This window comes from Hemicordylus capensis, chromosome 1, assembly GCF_027244095.1.
Source record: "Hemicordylus capensis ecotype Gifberg chromosome 1, rHemCap1.1.pri, whole genome shotgun sequence".
Lineage (NCBI taxonomy): Eukaryota > Metazoa > Chordata > Lepidosauria > Squamata > Cordylidae > Hemicordylus > Hemicordylus capensis.
The window spans coordinates 295810784-295834463 of record NC_069657.1 but is presented as its reverse complement, the minus strand read 5'-3'; the positions used below and the strand labels follow the sequence as shown (position 1 = coordinate 295834463).

Genomic DNA, 23680 nt, shown 5'->3' with positions numbered 1-23680 from the left:
CTTTATCAGATAACTCCTGGTAAAACTCTCACATTTTCCCAAGATGTTTTTGGAGAAAGCTCAGAAAAATTGAGTGAATTATGAAGTGAGTTGTGGGCGGCTTACCCATCCATCAATCATTTTTCCTTGTCACAGCAAGAAAATTGCCTTATATTTAAAATATCCAGATAAATCCACAAGACTGTATTCCACGTAAGCATATTAAAGCTATGAAGCAGTTATGATTGTTACATGAAATCTATCAAGCAGTTATGATTGTTACATCAATAGCTTGTTCATGATTTCAGAGAGAATCTTAGTAGCATTCACTGCAAATAAAACTACTTTATATGTCACAATCTTATTAGGATTATTTAGGGGGGAATAGTTTAAATTGGGGTCGGGGGCATCTAGCTCTTTAAATAAGACAACTACAAATCCAAGAGTGGGAGCAGAGCACATGTAAGCAAGATCTTCCATGGCTGTCCTTCCGCCAAGCCCAGGCATTCCTCCATCCAGTTCTTCACGTACCCAACTTAGAAGTGGTTGACCTTGACTGAATCATGCCTAGTGTTTCTGTTCTCAAAGAAATGTGGTGGTTTGAATTGGAAGTATTGACTGATATAGACAGATGTACAGATTGCCTAATGCAACAGCTGCAAGAAATGGAAATAGTTCCATTCATCTCAGTTCATGCCTTTTGGACTGTATCTGCAGACTACTAGCATTGCAATACAGATTCATTTTTTTCCTGAATTGCCTAGGAGACATCAAAGTGTGTGTGTGTGTGTGTGTGTGTGTGACTAACCATCTGGCTTGGTTACACAGTCGACATGGTTATTTGAAGGTTAGTGTCCTGAGACAACAACCATTGTCCAAAAGAAGGAGGAATCCCATAGTGTCTCTGCCACACAGTTGCTGAAAGCATTTGGTCATGTGACTCCAGGCACAATCTCCAAGCACAGTGTGAAGTCACATTTTCTCATGAATGTTTACTCAGAAGTTGCATCATTACAACAGTCCAATGTTATGCATATTTGCTTGAAAGTAAAGTAAGACCCATTGGCCACCACCCCGACTCACAAGATGCAAAAAAGGTACACGTTCAGCAATTATACGTCCATCCTACATGGACATATTTTGAGGACAGAATGCTTCTTCAGAGAGGAGAGACTGGCAAAAATCACAGACACCCGTGCTTGAGCATCTATGCTTCAAAGCAGTTTTGGGCTGCATACATAGAGCATTTGTCTGCATGTTGGCCACTAAGTTCCACCTTAAGGTGTAAACCACCTTAATGGTACTAGAAGTATAGAACTGTGTTTTTGTGGTTTCGTTACTATTCTTCCCCACCTGTCCCTTAAGAGGCTGGATAGTCATGGACAGAAAGAGCAAGGATGCGCTTGTGCAGCGAGAGGGCAGCCTAACAGAACTTCCCAACTAACTGCACGGGTGCAACAACCGCTAACTGCACTGTGTTCATGCAAAAGGGTTGTTTCTGATGCTCTCCCCTTCCCCAGCCAGGGCTGTCCTTAGAGCTCCCTGGTGGAGTGTAGGGCCCAGGGCAAATCAGCCAGTGTGAGGGCCCCTTTCCAGTTAATTCTAATGGGGGTTAAAACAGTGGGATCCGGGGCAGTCGCCCTGCTTGGCATGCCCTAAGGACAGCCCTGTCCCCAAGAAGCCTTCTGTGCCATCTGGAAATATGTCCCTGAGGGTTGCACAGCCTCTCAGAGACCGGGGAGGAATTCAAAAATTGTGATTCCACTGCTGCACCAGTGCAGTTAGTTGGGAAGTTCTGTTAGGCCACTCTCTTGCCACCAGTGCATCCTTGCTCTGTGTGCCAGCCACTGTGGATTGCAATATATCGCTGACGGGAAGCATTTACCTGCATTGATGACTGGAGTCCTCTCCTCTGCATTGGTTTCCTTACTTATGTTGGAGGTTTGATGTTCCTGTGTGTATTGTAAGCATGTGTTATTGAAGATTTTAGTGCATGTTTTATGCATGGGTTCTGGTCCCTTGCTCATCTCGAGCAGAGTTTTCCTTAGTGCCCTCCATGCTGCGAAACATTGCTGCCGCACCATTCGGAGGCTACATTTTGTTCTCTCTGCTGTGCATGCTCTCTGAAAATCCGTGTACAGTTTGAAACAGGTGACATCTTCTCGACAGATTTCCAGTGCCTGTGTGCAGTCTGATCTGCCTGTAGGTGCAATCTCTTTCAATTTCGTCTCCTGCAGGAAATTTAATGGAATATCCATGGCTGAAGGAGGCTTGGACTTCCCTGTGAAAAAGAGATTTTTAACCACAAAGTGGAGCTGGAGAGACCAAGTCGTGCAAGGCAGATGCTTGTCTTTAAAAATAAATAAATAAATAAATATGGGCAGCTTGATTCAAAAGAGGGCTGCCCGAGCCACAATTTATTTATATATCTATATATCTCCCCTCAGTGTGCTAATGAAGACTCTGGGATGCTCAGGTCTGTGTGTGCTGCATGATGAAACTTATGCAGGCATATGCTCCTACCCCTACTCTCCAGTTTTCAAGGGGTCAACCTATTTTACACACCCTCAGATTTATTCCACAGGCTAATATGGGACATGGGGAGCAGTGGTCCCTCTAACTTTTTTCATCTCTGTGAGGAATGAGATTTGTTCTGGGCGGCAATATCAAGGCAGTGTGTGCGCACCTGCATTCAGAATGGGGCCTTCCTGATTCAACCTGAGCGGGATCTAAAATGAATGTAGCGGACATCCAAAAACTTGTGAGCGCATGCACATGTGCATGCCTTAGAGGGAACAGTGATGGGGAAGCTGCTAGAATCTAGAAAATCTATGGTGGCAGTACAGGGAATATGACTTAGCCCCTCTTCAGAAACCAGTGTTCCTATAACATGTAACATATTATTCAACTTGCATTACAAGTAACACATTTTTCTTCTGCCCTGCCGCTCAGCCAATGCCTGAAACAGGCTAAGAGTGTAGGAGCATAAAAGAATGTATGCAAATGTATTCAACTAGTGCTTAAAAAACTGTGCAAGGCAAGCTACTCCTACTAATCCATTCAAAAACATCAAACTGTGTACACAGGGGATAATTATGTGACTGCTTTTTCGGGGGTGGGGATCATGCATTGCTCATTATATTTTGTCCAATGTGCACAGAGTTTTACACATATAGGCCAAAAGTGTACAATCCATCCTCATATGCACCTGTGGGGATTGCTGTGCTAGGTGGGCAGGGAGGAAAGTGGGCTCCCTTTCCCCTCCATATGATGGGATCAACTAGGAAGTAACTAATGTCTCACCTGGCTATTCATGTTACTTATTCTAAAAGCAATTCTGTGTCAGCTACTCAGATAATGTTTCTACTTTTCTGAACTTCAGGATTTAACTGGATTCAGTAGCCTGGATCCTGGTCAACATTACAAATACTAATATGGAGATGGACACCATCCTGCAAGTCTACTATAATTGCTCAGAAGAGCCTTTGGAGTCCCCATGATCAACCTAATCAGATGTTCATAACCTTCTCAAGCTAGAAATTTTTGTATCCACAATACTATGGTTGCATTCCATTATTTTGTACTCAGGGTGGACATTATCCATTACCTTTACTGGTGAAACACTGTTCGCCGAGTAATTCTTTGAAGTTGCAGCCATCTTTTGTGCAGATGCAGTCTTTAAATTCTTGGAAATTGTCAATTAAGAACTGGGATGTTTTATTACAGCTCAGCGAATCTTTCACTGTGCAGTTGCTACCTGGATTTTCGTTGTCAAAAACATAATGAAGTTAATGGTTTCATAAGTTGGAAACAGAAATGATGGGGTGGAGAAAGGGGGAATTGAGCCCACTGATGGGCAAGGGCTGAGCCCCTGAAGCCCAGGATGGCCCAGGGCCAGCAGGAGTTCCCAACGCAGAGTGGGCAGAGACAGAGCGACTGCTGGGAGGGGCCGTGAGGGAGGCACACAGGAGTGATGTCATTGGTGTGGTTCCTGAGGGGTGGGGGCCAGAGAGGGAGGTGTGGGGAAGAACCAGGCAACAGCTGTATGGGATGAGGCATTAACGGGAATAAAGAGGGCATTGGCCCAGCATAAGGGGGTGGGAGGTGTGTAGCCTGTGAGGAGATATATAAGGAGCCAGCTGGAGATGAGAGGCTGGCTGGTGGAGAGTGTCGCAGGAGCAGACACAAGGACTCAAAACAGCCAGAGTGGCAGGGGAGGAACAGAGTGAAGCCTAACCCCCTCCCCATCCCGCTCTTAGGCCTAAACCTTTTCAAGTCCTGCCAGGCTGAGTTAGGGGGACAAGGGGGCAAATAGCCAGACAGCTTTCAAGAAAGAAAAACGCCGGCTGCTTTGCCATGCCACATAGAAGCCCTTCTGCTAGGAAAACAAAGAAGGATCCTAAATGACACAAATGCCATACAGTATTTGCCAATCATTCCAGAATTTCCTGCCCTTCCATTGCATAAACAAATGCACACCTCTACAGGCAGTCGCCATGATTTAGCATTCTAAAGATGAATTCTTTGAGATCAGCCCTGGCTGAAGGGAACTGGAGAGGGGGACCTCAAGGAGTACAAGCTAGGTGGGGCATTCACCTCTAAGGTGCCACAAGACTCTTCATTGTTTTTTGCTCCAACCAGTCCCAGACCCATATCAGGCAGCAGCGATATAGGAAGATGCTGAAAGGCATCATCTCACACTTCGTGGGAGGAGGCAATGGTCAACCCCTCCTGTATTCTACCAAAGACAACCACAGGGCTCTGTGGGCACCAGGAGTTGAAACTGACTCGACACACTTTACCTTTACCAACATGGCTTCCTCTCTAGAATTCTTTTTTTAAAGCTCTCCACTTAGGGTATTCCCTTTCTAGTCCCTTTGCTGAGCTCTTTCTGTAGTTCAGTGAGCTTCACTATTTTTCAAGCCGGGACTTGAAGGGAGGTGGGGGTGGGGGGTAGGGGAATGCTTCCATGTGAGAGCCATACCCATCGTGCTGACCTCTGCACAGTACTGTACTTTTCTTGGTGCTGGAAGGGCCCTTAAAAGAGATGGAGCCCTTTCTTAAAAGCGCTGTGGGGAAAGTGCTGTGAAGGGCTACACTTCCCAGCACTCTGTGCATGCCTTCCAAGGTGGTGCAGGGACTCAAGAGGGCTCAGTTTCTCATCAAAGGAGTTCTCTACACCCAGTGCTGGGCAAAGTGCAGCTTGGCATGGTGGGAATGGCAGTCTCCATGTGGTTCCAGGGGAGCTGTGCAGAGTATTCTGCTTTGGCCAAAGCTTCACACAGGCCCAATAAACAGTTAGAGGGTTGCACTTAGCAATAGCAATAGCACTTACATTTATATACCGCTCTATAGCTGGAAGCTCTCTAAGCGGTTTACAATGATTTAGCATATTGCCCCCAACATTCTGGGTACTCATTTTACTGACCTCGGAAGGATGGAAGGCTGAGTCAACCTTGAGCCCCTGGTCAGGATCGAATTTGCAACCTTCTGGTTACAGGGCGGCAGTTTTACCACTGCGCCACCAGGGGCTCATCAACTTAGTGTTGATGGAGACCACCACTGCCCTTTGGGGCTTTACAATGAAGAACACTGCAATAGTTGGTTGGATGGACCCCTTACTCCCCCAACTGATTTATAGCTGAGATGAATTAAGTAGAAAGTTTTTGCTCTGTCACCTACAGTGTGGAGCATTTTGCTAGTATATGTATCAGTGATTTACCTCAGTTTTTCTTAACACTACTTATCATGTGGATAAGTACACTACTTATCAAGTGTACTTCTCAACACTTTCAGTTGCTCAACACTTCTCAACACTTTCAGAAGAAAACTCAAAAAGTGACGATGCATTTATTTAAAATGGTCTTGTGAATGGGTATTGAGAGTCACCACAAATATACGGTATTGTTTCTCATGGCATCACCCTAACAGTAGTATGGGATATTTGCTGCCTTTCTAACATATGTAAAATTCACTTGCTTGTCAGGATAATAAAATGAAGTTTACTTTCAAAAGGCTCTATCCTTGTTGTGAAGAAGAGGGGTAAAAGACTTTGACTGCAGGATGTTCAGATCAGAGAGGTGAAAGCTAGAAGAAAGATCTGAAGGTACCCAGGATTCAATTAACAAAATAGCAAACTTTAATATACTCTGTGCACATTTAAGACATGTGCTAAGTGGCATATGCTTCTTTTACGAGTGGCATCAGGCAAATTCATAGTGTTGATTCAGCTGCTCAGTTAAAAATGCAGAAATTCATTTATGCTGGAGTGGGACTTTTTGTAATTGTCCCTTTTATTGTTGAATAGAGGCACTGCTGGTAATATAAGCTCATTCAAGTGGAAAATATCAGATTTTCCCTCTGACTTCAGATGTGTGTATATATTATGTGTTTGGGGACCTCATACAAATTTATATTAACTTCAGATTGATTATGTACCTTTGAATAAGAGCAGCAAATGAGAGACACATTGGGCATTATAATTTGTCCTATGAAGAATGTTCAGCACTGTTATTATCAACAGTATCATGTTAACATTTAGTTCCCATGGAGATACACGGAGATGTCTTATGATTGATTCAAATGGGAAAGGTGAATGCAAGTAACTTGTGCCATTAAAAAACAAAACAAAACCCTGCTTCTGGGTTGAGCAGTCTCCCCTGAGTCAGACACCAAATACTCATTTCGCTAGAGAAGGGGATACATCCTTTTCCCAATAGGAACCTTCCTGGGTTCCTGCATCTCCAATGCCCTCCATATATTACAGCAGAACAGGGAAATGAATGGGAAAGGTTTGCAGAGGAGGGAGATGCGTGTGCTTCTGAGAGCTGCTCTGGGAAGAGCAGAAGGTTCCAAGTTCCCTCCCTGGCAGCATCTCCAAGATAGGGCTGAGAGAGACTCCCGCCTGCAGCCTTGGAGAAGCCGCTGCCAGTCTGGGACAACAATACTGAGCTAGCTGGACCAACGGTCTGACTCAGTCTATGGCAGCTTCCTATGTTCCTATGTGAGAGGGAAAGGAATTGTCCTTGGAAGGCGATGTGTGCACGGGGCAATAATGGCTGGCATTTGTATAGCATTTCTGAGTGTTTGGAGCATTTCACATGGTCTGAGCAAGGTCTAGAATAGGGGTGGCCAGAATAAATTGAGGCTGGGGATGATGGGAGTTGTAGTTCAGCAACTGTTGGAGGGCCAAGTCTGCCCCCCCCCACCGCAGTCTAGAGGACCTTCAAGGTCCCTTCCAACTGTGAAATGCTGCGCTATGGGGATGTTTCTTCTGGGGGAAAGTGGCATGAAAAATGTGGAAGTGTGAAATTAAAGTCAGTGTGAATTTTAACAGAAGCTGCAGGGGCATGGACAAATACATCTATTAACAGCGAGCAATATATAGCTGTGCATCATTACCTGAAATGCTGCAAACATCTCCCAGTAAAGTCAGGACACTTGCACATTGACTGCTTTCACTCACACATCTCTCTCGCAAGTGTTGACACTTAGATGTCTGGAAAGCAGATGCATTTGTGGAATAGAACACCAGTGCTGCAAAACAAATACATGTAAAATGGTATATAATGCTTCAGGGAAGTACTATTCCTTTGCATTCCTACTGTAAGCTAAGAAATAGTTTATATTTTGCTTGGAAGGGGAAATTGGATGTATTTATATTCCACCAAGTGCGGCTGCCTCAATTGAACTCCAGATCCCCTAATGTAAATGTATTATGTTTGGGGTGGTATAAAAATAAAAATAAAATTAAAAATAATTATGGACCAGGCTTGAGTCAAAAATTTATGTCTGTGTGCACATGTTTTTGTGTGGTTTTTAAAAAAAAATATTTATTTTTATTTAACATATTTCTATACCACCCAAACTTATGTCTCTGGGTGGTTTACAACAGAAAGGTTAAAACATTAGTTAAAACAGAATAAATGACAGAAAGTTAAAGCATTAATAAAAACAAAATAAATGATAACAGAAAAGACTGACACTTCAAAACAATTTTTAAAAAATTAAAAATATTTTTAAACAATGTTAAAACTATTAAAACACTATTTAATTAACAGCCTGGGTGAACAGATGTGTCTTTAAAGACTTTTTAAAAGTTGTCAGAGACAACTTTTAAATTTTGCAAGTCCAGAGTAATTAGCCCACAGCACAGTATCTAATGTGAGTCAAGATTTGTTCTAACAAGTAGCTGACTGAACACATTTTTTGTAGCACAAAAAACATGTGCGGTGGAGACTAAGTTCTTGTGTAGTTGGGCCTTTGGAGTTTAACAGGGAAGTTGTGCCTTAAAAAGAAATAGAAAATAAAAATAAAAGATAAAAACAATAAATAAGGATGAATACCATTTCAATGCAATCACCATATAAAAATATATTAAATCTTTCCCTTATTCTGTCCCATTCTGTGCAAGGCACCTCCATTTTTCTGACTTCCTCTCTGTGTTTGTCTTTCTCATGACATACTCCCTTTCATTTCTCATTCCCTCTTTCTCTGTCAGTCTCTTCCTTCTTCTAGTCATTCTTATTTTCTCTTCCATCATTCTGCCCGCCTGCCTGCCTGCTAGAAAATTCTAGAGCAAGGTGATGCTCGTGGGTGGGGTTTGGCTGCACCTGCTACTTGTGCCATAGGCAACAAACCTTCAAATACACCTTTAAGTGAGTTTTTCTGGCATTGGTACCTGCCTGTGATTTTAGCTCTTCCAATCTAGAAAATCTGCAAACTGGTGTAAACAGCTAGATTAAGCTTTTGGCCCCTTGAGAAACCAAGTAGGCACCATCCAGTACATAGTTAGGCACAGTTTAAGCCTACTGACATCAGCAGCACTTGAGTGCCTCTAACTCTTTGCCAGAGTGCAGCAAAAAAATTAAAATTCCTCTAAAAGAAGGCAGTACAAGGCACTGGCTGCTAGTGGAGACTGGACATCAGCCATAGGGTGTGGCTAAATTGTATCAGCAGCAGTGCGCTTCCCGGCTGGAGAGAGAAAGAGGCCATACCCAGCTGTGACTAATCTCATGAGGTTCATTTCTAGCCTGAGTTTTATGACAGCCAAATGGCCTAAATGAGCAACATGTAGAAATTTCATTCTCCTGCCCAATCAGAGACCATGGTTATATTATAAGCACAGATAAGCAACTTCTAATCAAAACTGATCTGCTAACATTCACTTCTTTTTTTAAAAAAAAAAAGGTTGCTAACATCCATCTAACAATGCATGCATATAAAAAATGTGTAGCATGTGCCATGGGGTAAGCCAATTTTCATTGTAGCTGAATGTGAGGCTCTCTAGCTGAGTGTGACTCCTGAAATTATGTCCCTGAGGCTGTGCAATAGTTTAGTGTCATCTTCAAATTTGGCCACTGTGTTGCTTACCCCAACTTCTATATTATTTATGAACAAGTTAAAAGAGCACTGGTCCCAGTACAGATACCCGGGGGACCCCACTTCCTAGTCCCCTTCATTGTGAAAACTGTCAATTGATTCCTACCATCTGTTTCCTGTCCTTCAACCTGTTAGCAATCCACACATGAACCTGTCCCCTTATCCCATGACTGCTACATTTACTCAAGAACCTTTAGTGGGGAACTTTGTCAAAAGCTTTTTGGAAGTCCAAGCATACTATGTCAACTGGATCACTTTTTACCTGTTTGTTCATTTGTTTATGATTACATGTCTACACTGCCCCCTCCAATGGCTCTGGAAGGTTTACAAAACCAAAACAAACAAACAAACTTAAGACCATAAAATCTAAACAATTCAAGCAATTTAAAACAGTTAAAACAATTTAAACAATTTAAAACATTTTTAAAACCCTGGAAGACCAGACCAAACAAATAAGTCTTAAGGGATCACTTAAAGCCCAGTAATGTATTTAAACCATGTATTTCTGTGGGTAGTGCATTCCACAACCCAGGAGCAGCTACAGAGAAAGCTCGGTCCCAAGTCGCCACCAGATGCACTGGTAACAGCTGGAGATGGACCTCTCCAGATGACCTCAACATGAGGTGGGGATCATACATAAGGAGGCATTCTTTAAAGTAACCCAGACCTAAGCCATTCAGGGCTTTAAAGGTAATAACCAACATTTTATATTTTGCCCAGAAACGTATTGGCAGCCAGTGCAGCTGCTTAAGTACGGACATAATTGGTTACCCCAGAGACCAATCTGGCTGCCACATTTTGAACTAACTGGATATATCTATCTATCTATCTATCTATCTCCATCCCATTTCTGTCTTAACGAATGTTTTACTTTGTTTTTATTCTGTTGTAAACCGCCCAGAGACGTAAGTTTTGGGTGGTATAAAAATGTTTTAATAAAATAAAATAAAATAAATAGGCAGCCCTATGTAGAGCACATTGCAGTAGTCAAGCCTGGAGGTTTCCAGCTGGAGCACCACTGTTTTAAGATACTTCTCTTCAAGGAATGGACACAGCTGTCGAATCAGCCAGAGCTGATAAAAGGTGCTCCTAGTCATAGCCTACACCTAAGATCCCAGGGTAAGGCCTAGATCTAAGAGCACCCCCAAATTGAGTACATGTTCCTTCTGGTAGAGTGTAACCCTGTCCAGAGCAGGAAGATATATCACATCCCTCAAATTTTTATCCCCCACAAAAAATTTCGATCCCCTACTGTTTTGCTTTAATCCAGCTTCAACTTATTTTCCCTCTTCCAGCCCATTACTGCCTGTAGTCAGGCATTTAGAGAATGAGTACCAATACCTGATGGTGATTATGATGATGAGGAGGATAAATAAATTTGAGTGTCAATTCAAACTCTGTTGACGCTCTCAAAGAATTCCAAAATGTTAATAAGGCAAGGTTTGCCCTTGCAGAAGCCATGCTGGTTTTTCTTCAGCAGGGCCTGTTCTTCTATATGTTTAACAATTTTATCCTCAAGTATGCTTTCCATCAATTTACCTGGCACTGAAGTTAAGCTTATACCGCCCCATACAAAAAGCCTGGATGGTTCACAATATAAAACCAATTAAAACATTAATATAATGTTACATGAGGTGTAGTGGTTACAGTGCTGGACTAGGACTGGGGAGACCTGAGTTCAAATCCACATTCTGCCATGAAACTCACTGGGTGGCTCTAGGCCAGTTACATATTTTTCAGCCTAACCTACCTCACAGGGTTGTTGTGAGGATAAACATAACCATGTACACTGCTCTGGGCTCCTTGGAGGAAGAACAGGATATAAATTTAATGATTATTATTAATAATTAATACATATTTTTGCTAGAAGATCAGCAATTTCCCATTTGAGTTCCTTCAGAAGTCTTGGGTGGATTCCATCTGGCCCTGGTGATTTGTTACTTTTTAGTTTTTCAAGACAGTTTAGAACATCTTCCCTTGCCACCTCAAATTGACTCAGTTCTCTAGCCCCTAAACCTGAGAAGCTCAATTCCAGAGAGGGTATATGGTCAGTATCAGAGGGCATATGGCCAGTATGAAGAACAACCTAATGTTGGACTGTGTGAAAATGAGTCTATTAGTCTTTTTCAGTCAGTTTGCTCAGGTGATCAGCTATTAAGTGAAAATGAAAGCTTGAATTTTTAACTTGTTTAATTTGATTAATTTTATTAGTCTGATTTTATATTGTAACTATTTTCCAAATGTTGTGAGCTGCCCTGAGCAGTAATGTACTGGGGGGCAGGGTATAAATATTTCAAATAAATTTTAAAAAATGCTAAAAACATTTTTTAAAATTCATGAATTTATGGGGACATCATGCCACCTTATTCTCATTCTCATCCCACAGCTTCCTGTATGTCTAACTTAACTGTTTTTCCTTTTTCCATCCCAAGCCAAAGGGAAATGTCAATAGTGGTAATAATAACTCTTCATGTGGCCCTACATAAACTTGTGCTTTTTACTCAGCAAACAGCGGCATGTTTGTTTAAACAAGAACTCCCACTTTTATGTCCACCTGATAGCTGCCTTTCGTATCAGTGTTGGTGTTAGCTTGATCTGGCATGGCATCCTCTACAGACTAGAGTGGGTCAGCACATTTGCCTAAATACATTGGCTAGATGTCATTTCCGCCAAAAGAGACACCACTGTAGAGATAGCATTTGAGTGTGAAGCAAGCCAGCATCGGATCATCAACAGCTTGCTGTTTCCATCCTTGCCAGAAATATGTGAAGCGTGTTCCAGTGACACATTACCTCTAGGAACAAGAAAGCCTCGTGACTCATGAAGCATGAATGGCCAAGAGCATTTAAAGGATTAGCCTTGCTCTACAGAACACCAGTAACCCTAGACACAAAGCCACTGTTAAAGAGACAGAATGGGTTGACTCAACCAGTTTTGTTTCCCAACTCAGGGTCATTTTAGCCTCTGAAATGAAAGGATAGGGATCCAGCCTGCAATAGAGCATGGAGACTTCACTGCCATGTGATGGCTGCAGAGACTTTCAATCACTAGATTACTTCAGAGAGCCTGTCTCCAGTTCATCTCCTCTTAGCAACTGGGAATGTCATTTAACCTGGCAATATTTGAATCCATCCAACAAAAATACACAGGACAATCTGAAGAAAGAAACAACTGCTTTCCTCAGTCCTTTCTTATGATTAGAGAAGTTCCTCCATCTACATAAAGAGTTATTGTTTCTCTTTGTATGGCAGTATGTCTTATTAATTCTGAACACAATCCAGCCAAAGTTAAGAACTTTAACTCCCATTGATGGCAACGGAAGAGTTAGAGCTTAAATCTCTCCCATTGAAATAAAAGGGCTTAAATATGGTTGGATCATGTCCTATTTTTTCAGAACAGATGCTTTGAGAAGATGAGGAGGGCAAGTGCATCCACGAGGTTTATCCCAGCATGATGCAAGAGTTGTTGCAGTGCTGAGGTTGCATTCATGAACCAGGAGTCATTGGTTCAAATTTAAGTCAGCTATGAATTTGCTAGACTACCTTAACTGGTGCAGTGGGGAAATGCTTGACTAACAAGCAGAAGGTTGCAGGTTTGAATCCCCACTGGTATGTTTCCCAGAAACATCTATATCGGGCAGCATCGATATAGGAAGATGCTGAAAGGGCTCTGTGGGCACCAGGAGTCGAAATCGACTTGACGGCATACTTTATCTTTACCTATGAACTTGCTGGATGGCCTTAGGAAAGCTATCCGGTTGTTGGAATGATTATCAAAAGAATGTGTGTGAAACACACTATGTCTTTAGGAAATGTGCTGTAAAGAGACAATGTACTGCTGTGTATACAAATGAAAATCTTAGGACTAATGGTGTTAAATGTAGGAAAACTGTTTGCACAGATAAAATAAGCACACATGTTTGGAAAGCATAGAAGTGGTGCACAGGAGTGCCCAAGGGTTTAGGTTATAAGAGATGCACACATACGTGCATGTATATTATGCATGCATACAGGCTGTCCATGCATTTTGTTGTGATGTATGCAGGATAGAAAATTCTTCCCTCTGTAAAGTTAGCAAAATTATTTTAAATAAGTGGTATTTTTTCCCCTGACAGTAATGAAGGCTAAAATCTAGTAACTGTGTAAGTAAGTGAATCAAAAAATGTCATCTTTTCAACAAAAAAACAAAAAACACCTCAAAGCTGCCATTTCATCAACTTTGTAATGTCTGGGGTGGAGAAAGAGAAAGAAACCAAAACTTAAATTAGAGCAGATATCTGTGTACAAAGCCAGCATGTACAGTATGGCTCTATTCTTTCCAGTGAATACACAGTAGAACCCATAGAATAACAGACAGATAAACAGCCAGGACACGTGTCTGATGCTTCCAAGTTTCACCTCCCGCAGAACTAAGCTGCAATCTTATGCACATTTTCTTGAGAATAAGCCCGGCGAACACATTGTGATCTGCTGCCAAACAAGCATATTTAAGCTCGGGTTGCTTGAAGCAAAATCTTGAGAACTTACCTAGGAACAGAACGAAGCCCATCGTGATTCCGAGTTTGAGCGCAGTAGACTGCAGATTTGACGTCTGCCACTCACTGAAACCTTTCCACAAACGCCCCGAGTAATTTCATCACCAAGCCCCCCGGACAGCGCTCTCCTTGTCGCCAACGCCTGCGATTGGTCTAGCCTGGCTCTGAGAGAGTGAGCTAACTTGCGAGACTCCCCTCACCGACAAGTATCGCGGAGAGGCAATAAATATAAATCCACACCTGTTGTTGCAGTTTTCTTGAGCTCAGCGGAGCGGATCAAGAAGTCGCTAATCGCACATGCTACTGCCTGTCAGTCCAGATGAATAATGCTTGTATTTAGTATTATTTAGTAAATGTCTAGTCAGGAAAGCTCCAGGTTATTCTTGATGCCCACGTTTACTTATGATAACCATCTTAGCCGTCTGGAAAAAAACAAACTAACTAAAGAACAAAACAGGGGTGGGTTTGTTTTCCTACTCTTTCAGTGTTTGGTTATGGGTGGAGTATTGGATATAAACTTCTGTAGGGTGAAAACAGGCAGCTGCATGGTTGGTTGCGTCAAAAATCCAAAGGCCACATCGGGCACTTTTACAGCAACTTCGGAGCACTTGCTGTGCATGAATAAGATCGGAGCATTAGAATGCTCTCTTGTAGGCATGGCCCAAGAAAGATGGGCTTCTAGCGAGGATTCGACTGGATAAGGGCAGAAATGATCAAAGGCACTGCATAAAGGTGGTTACAGTGTCTTGAGAAAGTGTTGCAAAAAAAAGCAGGTGTGTTCTATTATTCTGTGACTGCACACTGTGACTGCCGAAACTGATACTATATTGGGCACTTTTTAAAATTTGCCCAAGCCTTTAGTGGCACTTAATTTTTGATAGCTACAGATTTCACTATCTAGCTGCTATTTTGCTGGCTGCTGTTTCTGTTCTACTTCTTTTTATTGTAATGGATAGTGTTTTTAATTATTTGTTGTAATTCATCTTTGGGCAATCCAAGTTGCTAGAAATGCAGAATATACATGTTTTAAGGAATATATAAAATATACCATTACATTGCATTATGATTTTATGTTAAGTAAATTTATTATGGTCTTTAGACCAGCTTAACATTTAAAGTGATTTGATGTTAAAATATTGCATTTTCTATGAGCAACAACAAGGTGTATAGGAATTTTGTGAATGTGATCATTATTTTAATGACAAGCTGAATGAATTCTAGAGAGGAAGTCTTGTTAAGTTGTTGCAGTGATAACGACCAAGTTTGGGGGCATGTTAAAGACTAGCAGATTTATTGTGGCTTTCCACATCAAATTGGTTGTCTTTAAGATGCTGCAAGATTATTTGCTATGTTTTTTCTGAATAACTCTATGATGCTGAGAAAGAGGAGCAGAGGTATCTCCCTCTTTCTATGGTCCCCCAGTCTGAAGTAATTGGGCTTTCAGTAGTCAGGGGGCTCATGGCCCAACTCCTTCCTCTCAATGTAGTCACAGCCAACGTTGGGAATTATGTTGTTTAAAATATTTCTATCCTGCCTCTCCAGCACACTTACTTGGGGCAGCTTACAAGAAAACAAAAATAAAACAAACATCAGCATCAGCATCATCGCATGAAACAAAACAGCAAGAAAAATGGCAGAAAGGACAAAAACGATTAAAACTGGAAACCAAATTAAACACCATTTTAAGACCTTTCAGATTCTTTTAAAACAAATGAGAGAGGGAGAGTGATGAAGCACCTCAGGGAGGGCATTTCAAAACAGGGGGCCACTACTGAGAAGGTCCTGCCCTTGCTCCACACCAACTGCATTGCATCAGTGGCAGGGCTGGGAGCAGAGGTGCTCTTAGGTAATTTTGGAGCCTGGACCTAAAGGCCTTTGGAGCCCCCCCCCCGTGAGTTAAGCATCATTTTTTAGCATGTAGGTTCTTGAGGGCTCAAACCACACCACCCAGGACAGATTAAAGATGATTACCCCAAAGTCCAGGGGTAAGAGTGCCTCTGGCTGAGAGCAGAGCCTGAGATGAAGATCTGAGGACCCTGGCAGATTCATAGAGGTGAATACAATCCAACAAATATCCTGGTCCCTGTTAGAGAACTCCTGAGGGGAGAATTCTTTATTTTAAAAAGAACAACTTTACCTACAGCACAAGTGCATAGGTAATGGAGCACCACTAATTAATATTGTCTGGAGACATAGAGTTAAAGTTCTAAATAAGGTAGTTTATTAGGTAAATCCATCAGGGAGAAAGATTAAGACCTGCATGCCTCAATGCTAGCTACATACAGGAAGTGGGGAAGGGAGAAGAAGGAAGTCTCTCTCTCCAGTTGAGAGAATGAAATCTGAGACTATCAGTCTAACAAAGGGGAATCAAAGCATGGTCAGAGAGGAAATGCCCTTACTAGCTATCTCTAACCCCAATGCCCCTAGTGGGCAATAGAGTAGGCAACAGTGGGCAACTCTTAGTTGCTCGTGCTAAGAGCTGATGCAATCAGGAGCTGCATCTCCAAGAGTCCCAAGCTGCATAGGGCTTTGAAGATCAAGATCAGCATTTTGAATTTGTCCTGGAACCAAGTGAAGCTGCCACAGATCAGGTGTAATAATTGTGTAGCAATTAACACCCACAAGCATCTTTGCAGGAAGCCATTGCCTTGGTTGTTTATAAGCATTCTACCAGCAAATAATGCAAAATTGTTAATGGCCCTCCAATAAGAATCAGGCTTTTTTTAGAGAGACATTGCTAAGTTGTCTTGTCAAACCTACCCATCTCTTCTTCCATATCCGTAGCAGCCAGAGATGTGCAGTATGGAGTGAGGAAATGCATATTATCAAGACATAAGAAGATGGATAAATTTTACTAGATATTATGCATCAGGAGTGGGAGCTCCTGACATTGGGTTTATATTTTGGGGAGCAATCCTGTTTTTGTCATAATGTGTTGTTCTGGATTATAGCTTACTTACCTAGAGCAGAGGCACAATAGTTGAATAACAGAGTACATCTTTGCATAAGAAGGTCCAGGTTTCATCCCTGACATCTCTAGTCAAAAGGATCAAATAGCAGGTGATGGGAAAGAGCCTTGCCGAAGATCCTGAAGAGATGCTAAGAGTCAAAGTAGACTAGATGGACCAGTACTTCGACCCATTATAAGGTAGTGTCGTGTACTATACTTTGAAACTTCCAGTAAACATTGTATGTACCCATTTTATATTGAGGAACCAAACCCATCAAAAGATCGGACCAATGAAAATATAGATATAAAAATTTTAATATCTTTCCCAAATGATATCTTCTTATAATTCAAGAGCAAATGAAATGAACATTATGTAAGTTGTTAAAAAAATTATACAGTAATCTGAATTTATGACAGTTCACAATCCGACCTTCCAATTCGATGTGCAATGTTATCATTAATGGTTTAGACAGATGCACATATTTTAATTTACAAAGGCATTAAAAGGCATGGAAACTAGGACACTACCAGCTGTGAATAGGTCCAGTGTCATGTGTTGGTAGCTGGCTAATATTGGTCAGTGCAACATGCTCTGACAACTTTGTTGCATGATCAAAGTGGCTGATTTGGATTGTCAAGGATTTTCGACTTCCTGTGCTTGTCCGTCCTCGGAGTCGCTCATTTTGGGAATGTCTAATGCCAAAGCAGCAGCAGCAGGAAAAGGCTGCTTTAAATTCTTCTCTGAATTTTCCTGCCAATCAAATAGCAATAGCAACATGAGAATACACAACTCATATAAGCTATATTTCAACAAACAATACACAAAAATGATTACCGAGCAATAATATTTTAGAAATACCACAGGTATTCGGGATATGCATGGAAGCGGCCAGACCAGTTTGGTTCAAATCTGAATTGGTCTTGAACCGACCCAGCCCAGTTTTGGTTCCATTCAAATAAGACCGGGTCTGGTTCAGCCGCCAGACTGATTTGAACCAGTTTGTGGACTGATTCAGGCATCTATTTTTAAAGGGTCAGGGGGTTTCTTAGAGCTAGAGAGTGCGGGAGGGGAGTCAGGGCTACTTACTTTAATCGGTGGTGGCAGTTCCCCCACCCTCACCCCTCTGGCCTTCTCCAGATTAGCCCAGGATGGCTCTGGTTCAGTTTGGGCCTCCGTAAATGTGCGGAGGCCATTTTAGTGACCTCCATGCATGCTAGGTCACGAATTTAGGTAACTAAAATGGCCTCTGCTGCCAGAACTAGGCCGGAGAAGGCCTGAATTGGGCCAGGCTGGTTCAAATTTGGACCACTCAGACCACCCCGGTTCAAGTCGAACCACAGTTTGAACTGGGCCAATTAGCACACCCCTAACTGATATTATTTGAGTAAGTCCAGAAGATAGCAGCAAAAATGTAATAAAATGACTCTTGCTATGCAGATTATTTTACACTTTCCCCCTCCCACATTTTTATTGTCGTCTCTCTCTGCTTGGTAAAGTAAAATAATTAAATTATATTGTTAGTCCTGACTTTCTGTTGAATTATTGAAGCTCAGTGGTGGACATCCTGGCTACTGAAGCACAAGTACAACAGGAAACGTTCAACTGACTTAGCTCCACTGCTGGCTAGGGCAAATTTTGATGGCCTCGTCTTCCCCAGGAAGATCTCTGTGACATTTCCCTGATTGTTGTGCAGCCCTCAGGGACTTATTTTCAGATGACGGCTTCCGGGAGAAGGGGAGGTTGTTGTAATTCCAACACATGTGTACAGTAGCACTGGTGCAGCATTACTGTGAGACCCAGTGTGGTGTAGTGGTTAGAGCATTGGACAAAGACTGGGGAGAACCAAGTTCAAATCCTCATTCATCCATGATCCTCACTGGGTGTCTCTGGGTCAGTGACTTATCTCCATGCAGAGCAGTTGCTCTACCACTGGGCCATCGCTGCTTTGCATGCAGAAGGTCCCAGGTTAAATCCCCGGCATCTGCAAGTATGGCTGAGAAAATATCCTGTCTGAAGCCCTGGAAAGCTACGGTCAGTCGGAGATGGACCAATGGTCTGATTCAGTAGCTTTCTGTGTTGTTGTAGTTAATTTATTCAATTTCTATACTGCCCTTCCAAAAATGGCTCAGGGTGCTTTACAAAGAGAAATAATAAATAAATAAGAGGTATCCCTGCCCCCAAAGGGCTCACATTCTAAAAAGAAACATAAGACACACACCAGCAACAGTCACTGGAAGTACTGTGCTGGGGCTGGATAGGGCCAGTTACTCTCCCCCTGCTAAATAGGGATGTGCGAACCGGTTCGGATCCGAACCGGTTCGGGTCCGAACCGGTTCCGGTTCGGAGGTTCGGATCGAACCGAACCACCCCTGGTTCGGTTCGAATCCGAACCGAACTGGGGGTGGTTCGTTTCGAACCGGTTCGGACCGGTTCGGATCGGTTCGGAAAGCTGAAAATTGGTCAGATGGTAGCTGGCACCCAGGGGTACCTGTCACCCAAACCCCAAAGCAATTGGACACTCGTACGATTTTTTATGAATTTTTGAAAAATATTTTTATTTTTCTCTCATAGGATATAATGGGACCCGAACCAGGCCATTATTTCTTATTGTGGAGCACTCATGGGTGCCAACAACCATGCAAACCCTGAAGCAATCAGACACCCCTATGATTTTTTATGAATATTTGAAATATTTTTAATTATTTTTCTCATTGAGTATAATGGGACCCGAACCAGTCCATATCCCCTGTTGTGGAGGACCTAGGAGCACAAAAGCAGGGTGGGTGGTAGACAGGCATGGGTGCCTACCACCCAAAAAATCTCAAGGCAATTGGACACTCCTCTGATTATTGGTGAATTGTTAAGTGTTTTTGAATTCCTCATAGAGAATAATTAGGATTGCAGCAAATGTATAGCTTCACGTCGGGGGGAAAGGGGTGTCGTAGAGTGCAGTGTGGTGGGTGGTAGTTCCTAGGGTGGGCAAGGAAGCTATCAGAATTATTTGAAAGGAATTGGGCAAAGAGGTGATTTTTAAGTGATTTTTGAAGTTTACGCGTCTTTAAGGTTTTTCCTCATAATAAGTTATAATGGAGCTTTCAGCAGCCCTATAAGTGTACATGGGGGTGCTGGGGTGGCCCAGAGCAAGTGGTGGTGTAGTGCACATAGGGTCCCAACCACCCCCATGGGTTTCTAACCCATGGGGTACAGGGATCTCTGGTAGGGGCACCCCCATGGGTACAGGGTTCTCTTGTTTCTGAGGTATTGAGTGTGGATTCTATGATAGCAAATGAGATTTTCAATGAGACACCATCAATCCACTCTAATATGCTATCATAGAATCCACACTCCGCCTCCTGCTTCTTCTCTGTGTGTGTGCTTAGTAGGGGTGTGCGATTTGGGATTTCAGGTGATTTGGCTCGGACCTGAACCGAATCACCCCTGTTCTGTTTTGTGCCCGAATCTGGGTCACCCGAATCACCCTTGATTTGGTTTGGATTCGGATTTAATCCAAATCTGAATCCGAATCGATTCGGGGGGGGTAAAAAGGGGCCCAGGGGCAAAATTTGGGGTGGGGTGGTAGTGCCCAATGGTTAGAGTCTACCACCCCAATTTCAGGGGGATTGGGCAAAGGGCTGATTTTTGGTGAATTTTTAAAGTTTTAGTGACTTTGGGGCAGTTTGGGGGCATAGCATGGGATCTGGGCAAAAGGAGTGGGGTGGGGTGGTAGTGCCTAATGGGTGCAGGCTACCACCCCAATTTCAGGGGGATTGGGCAAAGGGCTGATTTTTGGTAAATTTCTGAAAATTTCATATCTTTGGGGCATATTGGGGCATATTGGGGCAGAAAGTGGGGCCTGGGGCAGAATAGTGGGGTGTGATGGTAGTGCCTAATGGGTGGAGGCTACCACCCCAATTTCAGGGGGTTTGGACAAAGGGGTGATTTTTTGAGAATTTTTGAAGTTTTAGTGACTTTGGGGCAGTTTGGGGGCAGAAAGTGGATCTGCCCCAAAATAGTGGGGTGGGGTGGTAGTGCCTAATGGGTGGAGGCTACCACCCCAATTTCAGGGGGATTGGGCAGAGGGCTGATTTTTTGAGAATTTTTGAAGTTTGGGTGTCTTTGGGGCAGATTGGGGGCAGAAAGTGGATCTGCCCCAAAGGAGTGGGGTGGGCTGGTAGATAGTGCCTAATGGGTGGAGGCTACCACCCATCCCCAATTTAAGAGTGATTGGGCAGAGGGGTGAATTATGGTGAATTTATTTGTATGAGGTTTGTCTTCATAAGGTGAAGTGTGCTAAATTGATTACTTCCTCATATTATTCATAGTAAAGGAAAGTGTGAAAAAGTGAAAGTGGGGTCATGAGAGTTGTTTAATTGAAAAATATCTCATTTGCTATGATAGAATGAGAATTCACACCTTTTCTATTCACCATAATTCACCCCTCTGCCCAATCACTCTTAAATTGGGGATGGGTGGTAGCCTCCACCCATTAGGCACTATCTACCAGCCCACCCCACTCCTTTGGGGCAGATCCACTTTCTGCCCCCAATCTGCCCCAAAGACACCCAAACTTCAAAAATTCTCAAAAAATCAGCCCTCTGCCCAATCCCCCTGAAATTGGGGTGGTAGCCTCCACCCATTAGGCACTACCACCCCACCCCACTCTTTTGGGGCAGATCCACTTTCTGCCCCCAAACAGCCCCAAAGTCACTAAAACTTCAAAAATTCTCAAAAAATCACCCCTTTGTCCAAACCCCCTGAAATTGGGGTGGTAGCCTCCACCCATGAGGCACTACCACCACACCCCACTATTATGCCCCAGCCCCCACTTTCTGCCCCAATATGCCCCAATCTGCCCCAAAGACATGAAATTTTCAGAAATTTACCAAAAATCAGCCCTTTGCCCAATCCCCCTGAAATTGGGGTGGTAGCCTGCACCCATTAGGCACTACCACCCCACCCCACTCCTTTTGCCCAGATCCCATGCTATGCCCCCGAACTGCCCCAAAGTCACTAAAACTTTAAAAAATCGCCAAAAATCAGAGGAAGGTCCAATCGACTTGAAATTTGGGTGGCAGGTAGAACACAAGGTCCCCTTTCAAACCAGCTATTTTTTGAGATCCGAACCGGTTCGGTTCGGATCCGAACCGGTTCGGATCCGAACCGAACTGGGGGGGTGGTTCGGCAAAACCAAAACCGAACCACCCTGGTCCGGTTCGGACCCGGTTCGGATCCGAACCGAACCGGGAGAACCGGTTTTATGCACATCCCTACTGCTAAATAAAGAGAATCACCACATTAAAGGGTGCCTCTTTGCCAAATTAGCATGACCACAGATTGCCTGGGGTGCCTTTCAAAAGCCACTGCAATAATTCCTCTGTGTGTTTTCCAGGCTGGTTTTAAGAAGTTCAGATGAGAAGCCAAGACCTCATGCAAATAATCTTTCCTCAACATATTGGTGTTGAGATTCAACCATCCCTAGCCAGACTAATGATCAGCTGCATCAGCTTACTGACCAGCTTGGACCATTTATTTCCCTTACTCCTCTGCTCACCCTTCTGTGTGATGGGGATATTGTGTGATGTGGATATTGCCCTCCCCTTGCAAAACAGAAGAAATTAGCTTTGAATATTAAATAGGCGACAACAGCTGTTGCTTATGAGTTGATTGCATTGCTTTCTAGATTGCATTGCTTTCTAGATTCTAGGAATTGTACTGACCTACGTACTTACCACTGAGAAAGTTATAAATAATGGGGTTTGCGGCACTATTTGCATATACAAGCCAGTGAGAGAACGTAAACCAGGCATATACAGTTTCTCTGTCGCTGACATTGTTAAACATCCCAAATACCCTTGCAAAAAGAAAAAAGATAAAGACAATACATTAAAAGTCTGAATGAATATCACTTTTTAACTTTGCTAATCTCTGAAGACTGGCATTATATATATGAATCAAAATGCAGAATACCACAAATACATAACAGTCAACTATAGAAAGGCAAATTCCTCCATGTGTTCTCCAAGTGGACCCCATGGAAATCAATGGGCACTGCAGTGCACACTTTTCTGCAGCACTGGAGTCTCAATATGCATCCCAAGTGAGGGCAGTGGTGAGAAACTGCAAGTCGCTGTAGGATCTATAGAAGTGATAACAATAATGTATGCCTCTCTGGCTTGCAGCCTAGAATACTCTAATGAGTGTTTACTTCATTTGTATAATGGACAATCCAAAAATGGCTCAGGGCAGTTCACAGTCAAAATTGAAACAATAAGAATTTAAATTCTAACAAAACGGAGTCAACACACCTAGGTTAAATGACTATTAGGCATATTACTATATGCCTAAGATAACAATAATCAAAGTACAAACCTGTTGGTTAAGCAAGTCTCTGCACTGTGATCTAAGGCTGCAGTTATGAGTGCAGTTACCTGTGCATGTACCCCACTGAAATCAAAGATAGGATTTTGAAAAATGCACTTTCAGCATGGCCCTTTGACTTGGAAGAGGTGGGGCCAAACTGAGAATTCTCTTGCGCATCCTCTAACCATCTTGAGTGTTCCATGCCAAGTGAGAATTTTGGATCTTGAGGTCCAGGCAAATGCTCACCTCTACTGCCCTCTGATGCTTAGCCCTAATCAACAAGACCTACTTCCTAGAAATTGAAATGTACTCATTTACTACATTTATATCCCATCTTCATGGACTGGCATTCATGGACTGGCATTCAAGGTAGTGTATATGGAGTTCCAAGACATCCATGAATCCAGGGACTGACCAGACCTAGACTTGTTTAACTTGGGAAGGTTGTGGCATCATGTGGCAGCATTCAGACCAT

General features: G+C 42.9%; 2 protein-coding genes across 2 annotated transcripts in view; both read right to left on the bottom strand.

Moving 5' to 3' along the window:
- Window positions 1-13949, bottom strand: part of GFRAL (GDNF family receptor alpha like) — a 35384-nt gene extending 21435 nt beyond the window's left edge. Inside the window, exons 1-4 of the mRNA XM_053286434.1 lie at window positions 13887-13949; window positions 7381-7515; window positions 3587-3736; window positions 1865-2260 (exon numbers count right to left, since the gene is read on the bottom strand). Coding sequence (XP_053142409.1) covers window positions 1865-2260; window positions 3587-3736; window positions 7381-7515; window positions 13887-13908 — 703 coding nt within the window. The 5' untranslated portion in view covers window positions 13909-13949. The remainder of the gene's footprint in view (window positions 1-1864; window positions 2261-3586; window positions 3737-7380; window positions 7516-13886) is intronic.
- Window positions 13950-17368: 3419 nt separating this feature from the next.
- Window positions 17369-23680, bottom strand: part of HCRTR2 (hypocretin receptor 2) — a 32244-nt gene continuing 25932 nt past the window's right edge. Inside the window, exons 6-7 of the mRNA XM_053286435.1 lie at window positions 22575-22696; window positions 17369-17595 (exon numbers count right to left, since the gene is read on the bottom strand). Of these exons, the coding sequence (XP_053142410.1) occupies window positions 17369-17595; window positions 22575-22696 (349 nt within the window). The remainder of the gene's footprint in view (window positions 17596-22574; window positions 22697-23680) is intronic.